Source organism: Triticum aestivum, chromosome 7D (assembly GCF_018294505.1).
Source record: "Triticum aestivum cultivar Chinese Spring chromosome 7D, IWGSC CS RefSeq v2.1, whole genome shotgun sequence".
Lineage (NCBI taxonomy): Eukaryota > Viridiplantae > Streptophyta > Magnoliopsida > Poales > Poaceae > Triticum > Triticum aestivum.
In genome coordinates this window covers 92,388,886-92,407,002 of record NC_057814.1, presented here as the reverse complement: position 1 = coordinate 92,407,002, position 18,117 = coordinate 92,388,886, and the positions used below count along the sequence as shown (strand labels likewise).

Genomic DNA, 18,117 nt, shown 5'->3' with positions numbered 1-18,117 from the left:
CTGTCGGGCGTGGCGCCTCTACATAGAAGCAGTAGACCCAAGCCACTTCTGTCGGGTCTCAGCCACGTATCGCGCCGCCGCCGCACTACGTCGCAAGGCCGGCGCAAAAACGCTCGGGCCCAACGCAGACGAGGCAGAACTCGGTTGCTGGTGAGAACTTTGATCCGCCCCGGGGACAGTGGGGGGACGACAGTTATTATGCATATGGGGATGGCCAACACCGTGGCTCGTCATCCACGGGAGGTGGTCGTGGCTATGCCTGGCAGAGTGATGGTTCTGCTGAGAGACCTTTTCTCGGCCCTCCGGGTGGTTTTGTCGAGGGAGCTTCTGGACCAGACTACCGGCAGAGAGGTGGCTACCGTGGTAATCGTGGTGGTGGTCGCGGTCGATACCGTACCAGACAGCCTCCGCCGCCGGTCGTTGTTGACCATTCGGCCTCTGTCGTGGCAGCCGATCCCGTTCAGACGACTAATCTGCTTAGCCAGGCGATGGCGGTCGTGACGGCACTGGCCAATGTGGAGGTTCCCGGGACTGGGGTTACAGCTGAGGCAGGCGACAGGACTGATGCAGAGAGAGCGTCCAAGTGGGCGCGTAAGAAGGAGAAGATGTTATGTTATCGATGTGGTGAGAAGGGTCACTTTATTGCTGAGTGCGTGGCGGAGCTGTGCGATACGTGTGGTAAGCCAGCACATGCCACGGGCGATTGCCCGTTTCTGCGTGATCAGGTTCCGGCTCTTACTATGTATGGGATATACTGTGCTGAGTTGATGTTCTTTGAGTCCCCGGCTGCGAGAGAGATTCCGGTAGAGACGCAGAGTTTGACTACTGGGATCGTGAAAGCTACCCAGGGAGAGGTTTCTGAGGCTCAGATCGTGCAGAGGCTTCAGGAACTGGCTCCAGGTGATTTCCAGTGGGAGCTTGTCAGTGTTGAGGCCAATGTGTTCAAGGTTGACTTCCCAACCATGAATGATTTGCAGAGATTGCTGAGCTTTGGTTTGTGCAGAGTTCGTGGCACTAAATGCATCCTGGAATTTCACGAGTGGAAGAAGGTGGAGCCTAAGGGCAAACCCCTTACTCAGGTTTGGTTGCGGTTTTCCGGGGCTCCCTCTGAGCCAATGCAGGATGCTCGAGTTGTGGCTAGTCTGGGCATTATGGTTGGAAAAACTGAGAAAGTGGATATGGCCTTTACCCGTGCTCATGGGGTGGCCCGACTTCTAGTGAGCGTTCTGGACATTGAGTTCATCCCTGATGTGGTCAACTGGACTTACAGGGGAGAGGTGTTTCCTCTCGAGATTGAGTTTGAGGATGCAGATTTGTTTGCTGAGGCGATTAATGGGACTGATGTGGATATGCACGAGAGTGATGACAGCGCGGGTGATAAAGGGGCACCGACTGATGAGGCTGGACGAGAGATGTCCAACGGATCGGAGCCTGTTGCTCAGTTGCCCGGGGACGGGCCCGGGGTAGAGCCGGCACCAGCTTCCTCGGTGCCTATGAGTTCACTGCGGTTTGGGTATTTTGAGCCATCTTCTGCCCCTCCCAGACTATGGAGCGACCGGGTGGAATCTGATGATGTGTTTGAGTGCACGCTTCCGGTTTTGGAGTTTGCTACTGCTGATAGTCCCATGTTTGGAGGCTTGGTGAGGACGCCCTCAGCGACGACCTTGGATGGGGGAGGGGAGGTGGAGCCTCAAGTGGCTTCTCTTTCCCACGCTCTCCGAGTGGTCGCGTTCCGGGAGACGATGCCTGCTTCGGAGGTTGTGTCTGAGGGGGGAGTCCAGGGCAGGTGGCCTCGATTCCTTGCACTCTCCTACACTTCGTGGGCGGCGAGTTGGTCGATGTTGCCAAGGGCAGAATCGTTCAACCGGGCAACCGCGTGTTCCACGGTAATCCGATGCCACCCACCTTGTATAGGGTTGAACTGGTTCGGGTGCTGCCAGGCTGCGACGAGTTGTTACCTCCGATTCGACCCGCTGGGGCCGACGAAGATGATGTGATGACCCTCAGCGCCTGCGTAAGCTGGCCCCTGCTTTGGCCGAAGAGCCAGATTCGTTTGGGGGCGGGGGACACCACCCCACAGACAAGACCGCCAGTCGTGCCAGCGCCAAGCCATGGCAAGAACGCCGCAACGCTACCGGATATGCCGGACATCCCTATGGCACAGGATCCGGACATGCATAGGGCACAGGATCCGGACGACGACGACAACGACGACGGTACATTTTCCAATGTCGATAAGTACTTTGCCGAACATGGGTACGGTGACGAGTTCTGCGGGCCTCCTTCTCAAGAACCCAACCCTGAAAAAGATGACCGCGATCTAGCTGGTACGGCGGAGAAACCCAATTGCAACAGGCGTCGTCTGGCGTTCAGTTCTCAGGAGACGCCTCCAGCTGCCGCCTTCACCGAGCCTCAGATAGCTGAGGCGCGAAATATTATCAGCCCCAACACGCTCAAGAAGGTGGCCTGTGAGCAGAACTCGATCCCATTACAGCAGATCAGGAAGAAGGGACGGAAACGAAAGACTAACAAGGGCGCCTGTGTGAGCCAGCCGGCACCGAGTATGATCCGTGCTCAGGACGGGCCACCTTCACCTAAGGATATCTCGAGGAGGGTGCATGTGGCGGGTAGGGCGATGCTACCGACAAATATGCTCAATGCTGCAACCGGTGCTATGCGGAGTCTGCATGACAGTGTTCTTTCTTTGGAGAAGCGGCGTCTCAGAGAGAATGATGTGGCATACCCGGTTTTCGTGGCCAAGGTGCCAGAGGGCAAGGGCTTTGTGGATAGCACCGTCGGGGGTACGATCATCCTGCGGTTTGATGACATCTTTGCTATGTTTAACCTTCATCCGCTGCACTACACCTTCGTTCGGCTGTTTTCGCTGAGTATGGAGATGCGGATCATTAGAGACAAGACCCCGGACATTGTGATAGTCGACCCCTTCTACATGCGTGCCAAGATCTTGGGCAGCGCTGGGGACCGGCAAGTCGCGAGTTCACATCTCGAAGGCGTCATTCTGGCAAACCCAGATAAGGATAACTTCCTCGTGCCTTACTTTCCCGAGTAAGTCATCCCCTAACCGCCCCGTAACATATGATTTCTTAGATTTCGATCGTTCTTTTTTTTTCTAACATTCTGTGTTCTGTGCAGTGACACACATTGCACACTCATCCTCTTAAGCCCGAAATATTCCATGGCCACGTATTTCGACCCGGACCGTGACTCCAAGATAGACTACACAAATATCAAGAAAGTTCTTGATGATGCTCTCCCCGGCTACGCCGCATCTGGAGGCACCTTTAAGAGGCCAGCTCGTAGGTACGGCAGGCACATGTTCACCCACAATACGACGTTCCCCTGCGTCAAGCAGCCGCCTGGCGGTCAGAAGGATGCCTACTACGCCCTCCATCACATGCGGGCGATCGTACGGGACCATTATCACCTTCTGCTACCAAATAATCTCAAAGATTGGGCCGCAAGCTTGGCGGCAATCCAGGACGCGGACATCCGACAAGAATTCTTTCGCATCCAGTCGGAGTTTGCAGAAATCATCCATCAAGATGTCCTTCGTACCTCGGGGCAGTTCTACCTCAAATATCAACCGTCCAACAGTGAGATAGACACAACGCTACAAATGCAGGCTGACAACGCCCGCGACTTCATGACCATCACGACAGACGGCGGCTTCATCCATGCTCAGGTCCCATGAGTCGAATCGAAAGTAGTGATGCTATGTGTAGTTCTGAAACATCAATTAGCTCATGTTGTAATTAAACTTTAATGAACTTGTATGTCTCTTCGGTTTGGACAGTCGTTCAACTTAGATGTAATCGATGCTATTTATTAGTAGGACCATGAATCGTGCTATTAATGTCTTGCTTTTCTCTTCCGATCCTTTTGTTGCATACTTATATATTGCTTATGTATTGTCTATTGTTTGGCTAGTGCATAGAGATGCCGTCGTATGTCGTGTACAAGGGTAAGGTTCCCGGAGTCTACGACGACTGGGAGGAGTGTCGGAGACAGGTTCACCGTTTCAGCGGTAACAGTTACAAAGGGTACACCACTAGGGTGGAGGCGGAATCTAGATACGCGCGCTATCTAGCGGGAGAGAGGAGGGAGCGTTGGAGGAACCGGATGAAGACCCGTTTCATCGCGATGATGCTCATCTTGATGACCGCAGCTCTCTACTATGTGATGGTAGTTTAGATGATCGATATCGACTTGTAATGTGAAGACAAACTCGCTACTCGCGGTCTCGAGACTTGTAATGTTCTATCTTTGTTCGATCTTTTGAATTCGAAGACTAATATGATGAATTGTATTCGGAGACTAATCTTTTATTGTATTCGATGAATCTGCTGTTGCTGTGTGGTGCTGTCTATATTCTGTCCAATAATATATTTTGTAATCTGTGCAAATATCAGAAAAGAAAAAAATAATCCCTAATATACAAACTAATGGCGCATCACCCCAACGTGCCACATTAGTATGCCAAAGGATACTAATGGCGCATCACCCCGCAGTGCGCCATTAGTATGGCAAAGCACATGTGTAAATATCGCCCCTGGGAGGCACACTAATGGCGCATGTTGGTCCATACTAATGGCGCACGGCGTGATGCGCCATTAGTATTTAATACTAGTGGCGTGGTACTAGTGGCGCACCAGTAGTGCGCCATTAGTAGGCAAAACTGGTGCGCCACTAGTAGGCCTTTTCCTAGTAGTGGTAGTTGATATGTTGGCAATTATGATAGGAAGGGCTAAGGAGGCTGGTCAAGTGGGTGGCCTGGTACCTCATCTCGTTGACGGAGGTGTGTGCATCCTTCAGTACGTCGATGATACAATCATCTTTATGGAGCATGACTTGGCCAAAGCAAGAAATATGAAGCTGGTGTTATGCTTATTTGAACAATTGACCGGGTTAAAGATTAACTTTCACAAAAGCGAGTTGTTCTGCTTTGGTAGAGCCAATGACGAACAAGAGGCATATAGGCAATTGTTTGGGTGCGATTTGGGGGCTTTACCTTTCACTTACTTAGGAATACCAATCCACCATCGTAAGCTGACAAATAGAGAATGGAAGTGCATCGAAGACCGATTTGAAAAGAAACTGAGCAGCTGGAAGGGCAAGCTCATGTCATATGGAGGCCGATTAATTCTGATAAATTCGGTTCTCACGAGTATGCCTATGTTTCTTTTGTCGTTCTTCGAAGTCCCAGTTGGAGTCAGGAAACGACTGGACTTTTATCGCTCACGATTCTTTTGGCCGGGCGATGAACTAAAAAGAAAGTACCGTTTAGCCAAATGGGATATCATTTGTAGACCGAAATACCAAGGGGGTCTTGGTATTGAGAATCTTGAAGTTAAGAACAGATGTCTTCTCAGCAAGTGGCTGTGGAAGTTATCTAGTGGGACTAAAGCCACTTGGGCGCAAATTCTCCGTAGCAAGTATCTTCAAACCAAAACTTTGTCTCAGGTGACAGTAAGGCCGACTGACTCACCTTTTTGGAAAGGGCTTATGAAAGTCAAACTATCCCTGTTTAATAGGACAAAGTTTATTGTTGGTAACGGTGCTAGTACGCGATTCTGGGAGGATACTTGGCTCGGAGAGACACCCTTAGCCATTCAATACCCGTCTTTGTATCGTATTGTTCAATGACGTGAGGTTTTTGTTGCAACGGTACTTCAATCTACCCCCCTTAATATTCAGTTCGGAAGGACGCTAGTGGGCAATCATTGGGAAGATTGGCTCCGTCTAGTAAGTAGACTGATGAAGGTTCAGCTTTCTCAACAACCCGATGAGTTAGCTGGAAGCTTACTAGGTCTGGAGTATTTACGGTTAAATCAATGTATGTTGATGTCATCAATTCAAGCTCGATTCCTAGCTCCAAACATGTTTGGGCTGTCAAAGTCCCTTTGAAAATCAAAGTGTTTATGTGGTTTGTCCATAAACAAGTTATTTTAACCAAGGACAACTTGACAAAGCGTAATTGGACAGGACCTACTAGGTGTAGTTTCTGTGATCGGGATGAGACGATCAAACACCTGTTTCTTGATTGCCCGCTAGCCAAAGTTTTATGGCGAACGGTCCATATTGCTTTCAATATTACTCCACCGAGTTCTGTCAACACGTTATTTGGAACGTGGCTTAACGGGATAGAGCCCGAGTTAGCGAGACATATTCGCGTCGGAGTTTACGCCTTATTGTGGGCGCTCTGGAATTGCAGAAATTATTTGGTTTTTAACAGGACAACACACATTCATTTTTTGCAGGTTATTTTCAGAGCCACGGCGTTGATCCGTTCGTGGTCGCTACTCACTCCGACGGAGGCCAGGGAGCGTTTGGTTACTGGATCTATCCGCTGGGAGATGGTAGCTCGTGATATCTTCAACCGGTTTGGATGGCGGTCATGTAATAGGATAGACAATTAGTTTACCTATCTCTCTTTTGCCAGCCGGTTGTGGTGTCCTTTATTTGGCTAGTTTGTGTTCTAGCCCTTTTGGCTCTGTGTGAGCTATCTCTTATTTTCTTTTGGAGACTTTAAGACCTTGTTGGAACATATTTTTTTGTTTTAATAAGATGGCCGTATGCATCATTCTGATGCACAGAGGCAAGGGAATCCCCCTTTTCGAAAAAAGGCACTGGCTCAATCTCCCTCTCTGGGTCCATCGTATAGAACATCACCAACACAGCCGCTCTTTCTCTGCATTGGTCACAACCATGTGAACTGGACTCTTGAAGAACCCATTGCTCATTATCTGCATTCATCAGTGGAAATAGAGAAATTTGTAGCTTAAATTAACTGTCCCACGATACAAGATCAAACAAGTTTTGCAACACATGTACCTCCATTACATCTCCCATGTTCACAAGTAATGCATTCGAAATAATTGGTTTTACAGTATATGTGGATTGCACTAGCTCTTTACATCAGTTCGGACTTTTGGTTGCGTTGGCTAGTGCATGAAGCTTAACATGGTATTAGAGCCTAGGTTTAGGTTCCCTCCAGCGCCGCAACACGCCTAACGATCACTTTTTTTTCCGACCTTTTTCCTTCGATCGATCTCTTCTGGATCGATCTCTTCTGTATCGACCGAGTCCGCCAGATGATGGTTGTCTCCTTTGACCCCGGTGGAACTCAGCCCAGCCGTTCCTGCATCAACTTGGCCCGTTAGATCGATCGATGCACCGCTGGGCTTCTACACGCTCGCTGTTGGGCAGCACGGGCCGCCTCCTGGGACTCTCGACAGTTGTCCGTGTTCGTCCCTCCCAGATTGACGCCTCCATCTACCAGGTCGTCGTCCTCCGCGCGGCCACCGGGATGCTGCCTGCCCCGGAGAAGGACGCGGTGCCCTTCTCCACGATGCTGTCTTCGATCTGTTGGCTGTTCCCCAGACAAGGAGAGGTTCCCGATCCACGCTCCAAGGTCGTGGTCCAGATCTGTGCACGCAGACGTCGAGATCGAGGCTGCAGCCGTTCTGCCTCCAAGTGCGTCCTAGGCGAGACTATTCCCGGAGCTGCTGCTAGCGTGCTTCTCTGTCTACTTCCGCTAGCTGGTGCTGCTGTTTTCAGTTTGGCCTGATTCTCTGTATGCGTACATCTGACCATGATTTGTTTGGTTACGTGGGCACACTTGGTGAGCTGCTACTCTGCTGGTTTGATCCATCTCGATTCATTACTCTAAAAAAAGGTCTAATGACACCTGGCATCTTTTCTCTCCCTTGTTGTTCGGTGATTCTCGACGGTGGTCGTTTCGCCCACTTCGTCTAGCACATGCACCTTCCTTCGGTGTTGCGTGCTCCTTCGGTGCCATTGCATCTAGCCTACTATACCTTTTCTTTGTTTTTCGCTGCGTCCACCAAATCCATTGATATTTTGTGTTTTTTTTATGTCATGTGAGTTCACCATACCTTTGTCCGTCAGCTTTTTTTCCTCTGTATAGGATTTCTGTGGCCTCTTTTTGCATTGTTGATCTAAGCCCATTCTCTTGCCGCCGAGCTTATTTCGCCGTCGGTTTTCATGGGCCATGATTCTTTAAGCAATGCTTCATTCTTTTGATGTGCCATCTTCTTTCGACAACCCATCTTCTCTTGATACTTCTATTGTATCTTCTATCGATGCGGTGTCTTCCTCTGATGTGCCATCTCTTCGTTATCCCCTTTGGCGACTCGACAGGTTTTGAAGACTCTTCATGCTACGACGACACTCTCGAGACGCGGATTTGGATTATCATTTTTTTAGTATTACACTTCTTCAAATGCAATGCTATTGCATACGCTTTGCATTTGTGGGGGGTGTTAAGGAGTATTAGTATTAGTCTAGGAGTCCTTATTAGTCTATGTTTAGTTTCCTTACACCTCAAGTCATGTGTAATATATATATGCCCCTTGGGCCTTCAATAAAGTTAAATTGCTTTCCTAACATGGTAACAGAGCTAAGGTCTTGAGTTCAAGTCCTGGTTTTCGCAATTTATCTAAAAAATTGCTGTTGCCCCCCTTTGTGTCCACGTATAGGCCTCTTGAGTCATACGTGGGTTTCGCGCGCCGTCGCGTTCTTTCGGTTGCACGTGTTGACTTGTCTTCCCCGTCACACGTGAGAGGGGGTGTTACAGTATATGTGGATTGCACTAGCCCTTTGCATTAGTTCGGACTTTTAGTTGCGTTGGCTAGTGCATGAAGCTTAACAATTGGCACATCGTACCAGTTGCCATTTTTCTGCAGTTGGAGTCCACTGACGTTATCATCAATGAAGTGATCACCGTGGCATCAGAGTGGGGCTTCAGGCCAAAGACTTGGTCCGGCTTGGGACAGTGAGGGTAGTAGTTAAACCTGGCGTGTGTCATGGCATTCTCATGAGTAAATAGCATAAAGCTACTATTTTACGGGTTAGGGTTCCAAAAAACTATCAAATTTATTTTTTCGCTGATAACTACCAAGTCAGGGGTCGGCTGTTTCAAAAAACACAAAACGCTCGGTGCTTTGCAATTGATCATGATTATGACAGTTGGGGCCCGCATGTAAGAAAACTGATAGAGTGGACCGTTAAGTTGCACGTTATGACAAATGGGACCCATGTGTCAGCCTCACAAAAATCCCCAATACAAAAAAAAACAAAATCCCCAAACTCGTTCCTGTCTTCTTCCTTCGATCTGATCGGGACGCAGAGAGGATCCCACCCTCCCGATGCAGTTGCCCGTCGCTAGCCTGCGGCGCGCCGCCGCGCCTGGGAGTCGTCGGATCTGCTCTGGCCCTTCACCCTGCGCCTCCCCGCCGTTCCTCCCCTCGACGGGATACCAACGCCGCCGTCCGCCTGCCTCGACCCAACGGAATCGAGCGGCATCAACTGCTGCGCCCCTGCATCAAAGCTTGCCGGAAACAGGTCGCTGACCGCTGGCCTCTCCCCTCCATCCTCCCTCGTTCTACAACGGGAGGGGCCGACTAGGTGGAGGGTGGAGGCGCTCCGGCGTCGGGCGGAGCCCTCCTTGTGAGCCGAAGGAGGGGCTGGCGAGGGAGCTCAGCCTCCACCTCCTGGTGCCCCAACCTCCGGCGTGCTCTCCCAGGTGCGTGGACGAGGGCGCCGACAGCAAGCGGCTCGATGTCGATGCGGGGCAGGGGTCAATGCGGCGATGCGAAGCAGTTGCCGGCGACGTGCGACGGCGCCGAGGAGACGGGAGTTCCAGTGGTGGCGCGACTGTTCGTGCGGCGGCCCGTCCCGCGGTTCGACCTGGCTTGGCATGCGGCAGGTGGTGGAGGTGCGGTGGTGGAGGTGGTGGAGAAGGGAGAGAAGAAAAAATAAGAGGAAGAAGAGAGAACTTACATGTGGGTCCCACATGTAAGTTAACGTTCAAACAAACAGAATATTTAGGAGTGGGGCCAACATGTGAGAAAACGGCTTAAATCGCTAACGATGAGCGTTTTGGGTTTTTTGAAACAGCCGACCCTTGACTTGGTAGTTATCAGCGAAAAAAAAAATTGGTAGTTTTTTAAAACCCTAACCTGTAAAGTAGTAGCTTTATGCTATTTACTCCGTTCTCATCGAGGTAGTCCTTGTCAAAACTGAGCAGCTTGGTCAGGTTCTTGAGAACAAGGTTGGTGATCTCCCTGCATCTGACTGTGTACTCACTCAGAATATCTCTTGCACAAATATGAATGATCAGGCTTAGTTATGGCTACTCATTAACTGAATTCCTTTTTATGATGCAGATTGATCCTGGTAAAAGCCTGGAGTACCTGAAAGAAGGAGGTTGTGTTGGCCATAGAGTATAGATTCTCGAGACTCAGGTTCCACTACGAGATAGAACTGGTCGCACCAGTCCAAGATCTGCTTCTCTGATATGACCATGTCGCTCCCATATCCTTCCATTCTGAACTCCTTGCCATCCACAAAGTTTGAGTACTTCTGCTTCTCTTCCAGTGGGAGTTTGTAAAATTCTCTTGTCACTTCCATCACCTCACCAAGAAAACTTGGTTCCATCCCATGTCCAACAACCTGGCTAAATATTGTCAGAAAACATAATTCGGCTGATTAAAAATACAAAACAAAATTAGTCAAGAAAAGCTTACTAGGAAGAGGCCCCAGTTCTCCAAGGCGGAACTCAGCTTGACATTCTCATCGGCGCTGTTGTCACTGGAAGATAGACGGCTGAGATCAACAATGGGGATGGGCTCAGGCATCTCGGAACCAGCCACATCGGGGCGGTCCTGCTCGGGAACAATGTACCGGCTTGGTGGCTCCTGCACGCCGGTGACTAGCTCTTGCACAATTGGTGGTATCTCGACAAACTTTGATGGTTGGCCATCAGCCATGGTTGCTTGTTGCTGCTCTTAGTTTTGAGCTCCCTTGTCCCACTTTGGCAGTTTTTATGAGCATGGGTTTTGATACTCCTTTGTGATTCTCTGGACCCCCGTGTGGACATCACGGTTATCACTTTGTTTTTTGTCTTTGTCTTTCTCCCACACATCAATTGGTAAGTACAAACCGGTGAGTATCCCGATATACACGCAATGACCTGAATAGCTGAATAATGAGTACGACATTCCATACATGGATGTCCTCATATTTCTCTTAGCTGAGGTGTTTCATCCCTTCTACAGTTTCTTTTGTTCTGTTAAGTTTCTTTAAAAAATACATCACCCTCGTCAAAATAGGATTGAAAAATTACACCTTAAAAAAAATTCATGGTGAGATTAAGTGTTACCATGAGAAGTTGAGCACATGACACTAGGTACTAACATAAGTATACATGGTTGAGAGAACCAGAGTTGGATTCCCACCAACAACGTTTTGTTGTATCAATTATCCATTATTGTATTCTTAGATTTGAACCCGTAACATGAAAATCTGAAACAATTGGTACTTAATTAAATATATTAGCCAATTTCCCCCCTTTGTATATCTTACATATGGTTCATATTTAACTTGCTGAAATGAATAGCACACTGTACTGAACTTACATTTGTCTGGATATTTTTTCTACATAGGAGGGGCCACGGAAGAATATAACTGTAAAGTTCAAGGTCAGGCTAATGTTTTTTTATATAAAATTGACAGTGATTAAAGATCTGTTTGAGTAGATGTATCAGTGACAATTTTTTTTTTATTTTAGAAAAGGAGGATGACCCCCGGCCTCTGCATCGGGGAGATGCATACGGCCATTTTATTGATTATCCTCGAGGACCTTACAAAGTAGTACAACAATATGCCTGAATCCACCATCTTGGCAACATCTGCCGTTACTTCAATCCGTATGATGAAGGGGTGCAAGCTGGGCCAAATACCCAGACCTCTCACCTAAGCCTAACATCTAAAGCCGGAGGCCCCGACCGAGCCACATAGCGGGTCCGGGGCACAAACCGGTCTGACGCACTCACATGTGTCGTCGCCACCATCTTCCACTAGTCCATCTTCAGAGCAGATTGAGGTGCCAACCTTGATATGTGCCACCGCCATCGACGCCACCATGACGCCAAACGACGACCTCCACCTACGCGTGAGTCCATCTCCAAGCAACGGACGCAGATCCATGCTAGGATAGGGCCGCACCACCGCCCTGAAAGCTTTGATATTTATAGCCAGTGGCAAGATTCCGTTCAGACTCGGGTGAACTATTCAGTTCTCACGGGATAATGTTCATACCTTCTGGCTGGAAATGATTATTCTGGTCTGGTATGTCCCCTTAGTTGTTTTTCTATTTAAAAAGGTGCTTTCCTAGTTTCCTTAGGTTATTGTAGTTTTACTATTATTGCTGAGGCAACCACATTGCATAGCAAGACGAATGTGTGGATGTCTAAATCATCATGGTGAAAACAAGACAGTAAACCAGAGATAGAAAGTGATGTAGAACAACGGGGTAACAACTGAACTAAACAAACAGATATGAAGTAGTCTGTAGATGGTATATAGGTGATACATCATAGCACATTATTTTCAGAAGGTCAAAGCATAAACCAACTCCAGGAGAATAGTACATATCGCTGGAAGAAATATCACCACAGTGCGATTAATCTTCTACACTTCCCAACCAGGTTCAGATCTTCACCGTGTCGATAGCTAGTGTCCCCCTAGCAAAAGTTTCGAAGAGTTGTGCTATGTAGTCATTAGTCGTTGTCTTCCTGTACCGCCTCGGTCTTTTCTCATCCACCAGCTCTGACAGTGGCTCAATCTCCTTCTCCGGGTTCATCGTGTAGAACATCACCAAAGATAGCCTCTCTTTCTCTGCATTGGTCACAACCCTGTGAATCGGGCTCTTGAAGAATCCATTGCTCATTATCTGTATGTGTCAGATGAAGTAGCGAGATTTACAACTCAGTTTAACTGTCACAATTTTGCAACTTCTCACACATACGTACCTCCATTACATCTCCCACGTTCACGAGTAATGCATTCGGAAGAATGGGTATGTTGTACCAGACGCCATCTTTCTGAAGCTGGAGCCCGCTGACATTATCATCGATGAAGACGATTGTGATCACCGAGGCATCGGTGTGGGGCTTCATGCCGAAGACGTGGTCCGGCTTTGGACAGTTAGGATAGTAGTTTAACCTGGCGTATGTCAAGGCATTCTCGTCGAACATGTTGACGAAGTAGTCCTCGTGTAAATCTAGTAGCTTGGCCAGGTTCTGGAGGAAAAGGTTGGCGATCTTACGGCACCTGACCGTGTACTCACTCAGAATATCTCTGCAGAAATCTTCGCGGTCAAACAACTGCGGCGGCTACTCATCGGTCAATATGCAGATATACCACATGAAGTACAAGCCTGAAAAGTAAGATACCTGAAGGATGGAGGCTGTGTTGGCCACAAGCTGTAGATTCTTCGATTCTCAGGTTCCACTATGATGTAGAGACGGTCACACCAGTCCAGGATCTGCTTCTCAGATACGACCATGTCGTTCCCGTAACCCTCGATCCTGACTTCATTGCCGTTCACCAGGTTCGAGTACTTCTGCTTCTCTTCCAGTGGGAGCTTGAAAAAATCCCTAGCCACTCCCATCACCTCACCAAGAAAACTTGGCTCCATTCCATGCCCAACAGCCTGGAGGAACATCGATAAGAAATCTGAAGATGGAAAGAAGCAAAGAAATCAGGGAGAACTTCACCAGGAACAGGCCCCAGTTCTCCAAGGCGGACCGCAGCTTGGCAACCTCATCAGCACAGTTGTCAGACAGCCGGCTGAGATCGACGATGGGTATGGGATCGGGCATCTCAGAACCAGCCACGGCGGGGCGGTTGTGCTCAGCGATCACATACCGGCTCGGTGGCTCCTGCACACCGGTCGCCAGCTCCTGCACAATCGGGGGTATCTTGACTGTCTTCCATGGCTCTGCATCAGCCATGGTTGCTTCTTACTGTTGCTGATCTTGAGCTCCCTTATCCCCGGTTTGGCTGTTTAATGGTCATGGATTTTCAAAAGGTGAGTAGTGGTGGATCACAGTGGAGTGTGTTGACATGTCAGGCAGAGAATATTGATCACTCCTTTGTCCACTTCCATAGGAGATGGTGACTTATGCACTACTGAGTCCCTCTGGATGTGGACATCATGGTTATTGCTTACTACTTTATCCCACGCACCAATTACCTCGAAGTACAAAATGGTCAATATCACAACATAACATACACATGAAGAGACTCTGGCAGCAAAATACTGAGTACTGCATGCCATATATTGACACCTTGTCCGGGCTTTTTAACTTTATTAGGTTTCTTTAGTTCATTTACATGTCTCCTGTTCAAAAAAATAATAACACTTCAATCATGGCCCAGATTTTCAGCCACTTGTGCTAGTGGTCGTTGTGAACTTGTGGCTGTTCTACTCGATGAATATTGACAGTTTGTTGTCACAAAGGCATCTTCGCATCCTGCTAATTGAGGATTAGGGATATGGAAATTTATATGCCCAACTATGAGTACCATCATCTATGGACGGCTTTGTAGTGTGTCCCCACTTATTTTTCCTCCTTTATAGTAGCTTGTTTTACCTCATTATAGGTTTCTCCTTGTGAAAAAAGAAGTGTTTTTTTCAGCATGTGGGTCATCTTTCTGACAATTCAGCGTTAGTTCTAGTGGCTGGTCGCTAGTCTACTTATTGATGACCGTGCAGACTGAGATTAAGACAACTTGCTAATTAAATTCCACGTTGCTTAGTGCCACTCTTCCTTCAAGAGAGCACAGCAACCAAGGACAGAGCAAAGACATACCATAGAACTCCAATGGCTGATGAGTCATGGAGGTTGCCAAATGCAGTGCAGCAGCTGTCTGCCACCGTGCAGTAGCCGCCACCGCGCAGTAGCCACCGAGCAAGTACTTGGCTACTTGCTCAGAGAGCATGAACTTCTTGGTGGGCACCTTGCTGGTACCGAGTTGCCGGAGCTGATCCCGGACTGCTATCAGCATCCAACGACGTGGAGGAAGCCAACAAGCTGCGGTCGGTGCTGCGGAGCTGGGGATTCTTCATGTTAATTGAGCTTCTTTACTTCGTTCTTCAACTTCCTTTTCTATCACTCTTTGTCTACGTGCATCTCACGACAATGGAGTTAGCTATTCCATTATCTGAAACAAAAACTCTTATCTCGCATTTTTTTTGCTTTACGTACGACTTGTTTTTTTGTTTTGTTAACATGCATCAGCCTATGTGACCAGGTTTCTAACCATGGAATGGAGACCTCTATGATGGATTATGTGATGACCGCATCAAGGGAATTTTTTCACCTGCCGCTCGAAGAGAAGAAATGCAGAAACCTGATAGATGGCAAGCATTTCCAGGTAGAAGGGTATTATGGAAATGACCAGGTGAGGACTCAAGATCAGAGATTGGACTGGTCTGATCGACTGCACCTTAGAGTTGAGCCAGATAGGGTGGGAGAAACCTCCAAATCTTTCAGGTAATCTATCAGCGATACTTCAAACGGATCTTTCTTTCTTGTCTGCTTTGTATAGAAAAGAGTTCATTTGCTTATTTATGTCTTGAGTGACGTAACCTGACATGGACTGCAGAAACTAAATAGACATTAGTTAACTAGGCTTGTATCAATTGGACTACCTGAGCTCTGTTTGCAGGGATGATCTGCACGAATACGCATTGAAGTGCAAGAGAATCAAAGCTGACATCCTTCGGGCAATGGCTTTTGGAGCTTGATGAAGACTGCCTCGTTAATCAGTTTAACAGCAACGCCCCGACTTTTGCTAGATTCAACCACTTCCCTCCGTGTCCAAGACCTGATCTTGTCGTGGGCATCAAGCCTAACGCCGATTTCCCTGCTCTCAGGGTTCTTCTCATGGACAAAGATGTCGCGGGGCTGCAATATCTTAGAGATGGAACCTGGTACAATGTTCCAGCTGCGTGTGACCACACCTTGCTGATCAACATTGGACTTGCAATGGATGTGACCATCTCTGAACCTCCAGTAATTTTTCTCCCATATGAAGTTCTTTTCTTCTTGACGACTTCCGCCTGACCGTTCCTCGCGCAAATAATGACCAATGGGATATTCACGGGGCCAATGCATAGAGTTGTGACTAATGCCGATAAAGAGAGGATATCAGTGGCCATGTTCTATGGTACGGTGTGAATCCCGAGCAAGAGATTGGGCCGATAGCTCATCTGTTAAGTGAGGAGCAACCGGCACAATACAGGAAAATGAAGGCCAAAGACTTGTTAGTGTTGCACCATGAGCATTACGCTGGAGGCCGAGGACCAAGAATTGCCGATGCACTGAAGATCTAAGTAAGATTACTGTAGTTCCATGCTACAACACCCATGGAAAGTAAATAATTGGTGAGCTTACAGGGAGTGAATCTGGTTAAAATAAAGAATCAGTCTGGTTTATGTTTGGTTTGTATTAACGTGCTCTCTGAGCACTTTGATATTCTCTTATCGGCCCAAGTGTCTCCACCGTTCCTTATTATATACTCAGTAGCTTTTATCCTTCAAAATGCATAAATTTTATCCCCATAACATGGTGAATGATGATTTTTAGGATGTAAAAATGTCAGCACTAGAATCACTGTCATGTTGTGTGAAACTGACAAAGACATGTTGGCATGGTGTACTCCATGGATGTCTCCTTTTGCCAACATACGCCTCTTCAGGAATTCGGTGTCACCATGTAAATTTTTCGTTAAGGGGTAATATATGAATATTAAGTTGATACCAAGTATATCAGGCATCTACATGGTACAATGTCAAGAACTAGTCGAGATGTCCCTGATGCACACATCCAATTTATTTAAAATAGAAAAATAAACTAGTGCCATGTTGATGCAAAGTCGTCTTTAGGAAATATCATGTTTTTCCCCCACTTTGAGGGAAGGAAATAACACATGGTGTTCCAATTGAAGCTATCATCTTCGTGGCCCTAGCATAATTAGATTGCAACAATATTACATGAAAAGATTAAGCGAACTAGCTGGAGTAACTAGTTGTTGAAATATATTGCACGTCTTTCTCTATTAGTTCGTATGTTTTTCAGAAAGTATTTGTGTGTGTCAACAAATATTTTTATTTTTTGGGGGGAACAAAATATTTGTTTACAATCCCACAAAATGTTAAATCCAGATCCAGTCTACCCATAGAAAAGCAAAAAAAAAGTACGGATTTATCTTGTTTTATTACTATGTGTGTAGATTAAATTCAGAATTATAAATTGCTAAGTTTCTAAACAAATATCTCGTTCAAACAAACAATTATTTTCGAAAACATTTAGGTACCGTCCACTTGCAGCTCTCTCCTCCCGTGGGGGGTGGTAGGGCTCTGTCGTTGGATTATGACAATTTCCAACCTTTTCATGATGGGCCGGATTCATCTCGCAGCACACAGACACGGGCGGTCCGCCGGAGAAATACTCAGTCACGGCTAATTAAGGGTTCGCCGGGCCTGGGAATCGACGAGCCGCGGCGGGGGATGCGAGATCCCAGCGGGAGCCGGTGGAGGAGGGCCCGCCGGACTCGCCAAGAAGATGCGGCCTACCTCCATGCGGGGAATCGCCTCGAGGTAAGAAGCAAATAGCACATGCAGGAGGTAAGAAGCAAAGCGAATGTGTGTGCTCTTTCCTTATTACCCTCGAGCCGACTCCCGAAACCGGAGGTGGGTCTCCAATTGCACCTACAGAGGTTTGGTTGGGTCGATTGTGATCCGATTGCTATGTTCTCAGATTTGGACCCCTACCATGAGAACTGAGAGACAGATGATAATTGTGTAGAACGTGGTAGCCGATTGTCCCCGAATCAAAGTAAAACTAGACTATTCCCATTTTTTCTGCATATTTATAGAGGTGCCCGGAAGATAGAATGCAACTGCAAAATTCAACTACGCAGTTTGCCAAACACCTATTCGGTAGCTCAGATGAATCCTGGGTAGAAACTGGTGATATTTTAGTAGGTAAATTAACGCCTCAGATAGCGAGTGAATCATCTTATATCACGGAAGCTGGATTATTACGGACCATATTTGGCCTTGAGGTTTCCACTTCAAAAGAAACTTCTCTGAAATTACCTATAGGTGGAAGAGGGCGCGTTATCGATGCGAAATGGATCCAAAGGGACCCGCTCGACATAATGATTCGTGTATATATTTTACAGAAACGTGAAACCAAGGTTGGGGATAAAGTTGTTGATTCT

At 47.6% G+C, this 18,117-nt stretch overlaps 1 protein-coding gene and 1 pseudogene across 1 annotated transcript; one reads left to right on the top strand and one right to left on the bottom strand.

The window, feature by feature from the left end:
* Positions 1–12,368: 12,368 nt before the first annotated feature.
* Positions 12,369–13,958, bottom strand: LOC123170544 (protein SRG1). The gene is made up of 4 exons (XM_044588403.1): positions 13,602–13,958; positions 13,278–13,537; positions 12,855–13,182; positions 12,369–12,775 (listed from the first exon to the last, which is right to left on the bottom strand). The coding sequence occupies exons 1-4, from the start codon at positions 13,836–13,838 to the stop codon at positions 12,533–12,535; spliced, it is 1,068 nt and encodes a 355-aa protein (XP_044444338.1). The 5' UTR covers positions 13,839–13,958; the 3' UTR covers positions 12,369–12,532.
* A 276-nt stretch (positions 13,959–14,234) lies between these two features.
* On the top strand, positions 14,235–16,225 carry LOC123170545 (codeine O-demethylase-like; annotated as a pseudogene).
* The last annotated feature ends 1,892 nt before the right edge of the window (positions 16,226–18,117 follow it).

Coding starts and splice junctions, on each gene's coding strand:
- LOC123170544 (XM_044588403.1), bottom strand. CDS start 13,838: ATGGCTGATGCAGAGCCATGGAAGACAGTCAAGATACCCCCGATTGTG. Junction 13,538..13,601: donor AGAACTGGGGCCTGTTCCTG/GTGAAGTTCTCC, acceptor ATGTTCCTCCAG/GCTGTTGGGCATGGAATGGA. Junction 13,183..13,277: donor ACACAGCCTCCATCCTTCAG/GTATCTTACTTT, acceptor AGATTTCTGCAG/AGATATTCTGAGTGAGTACA.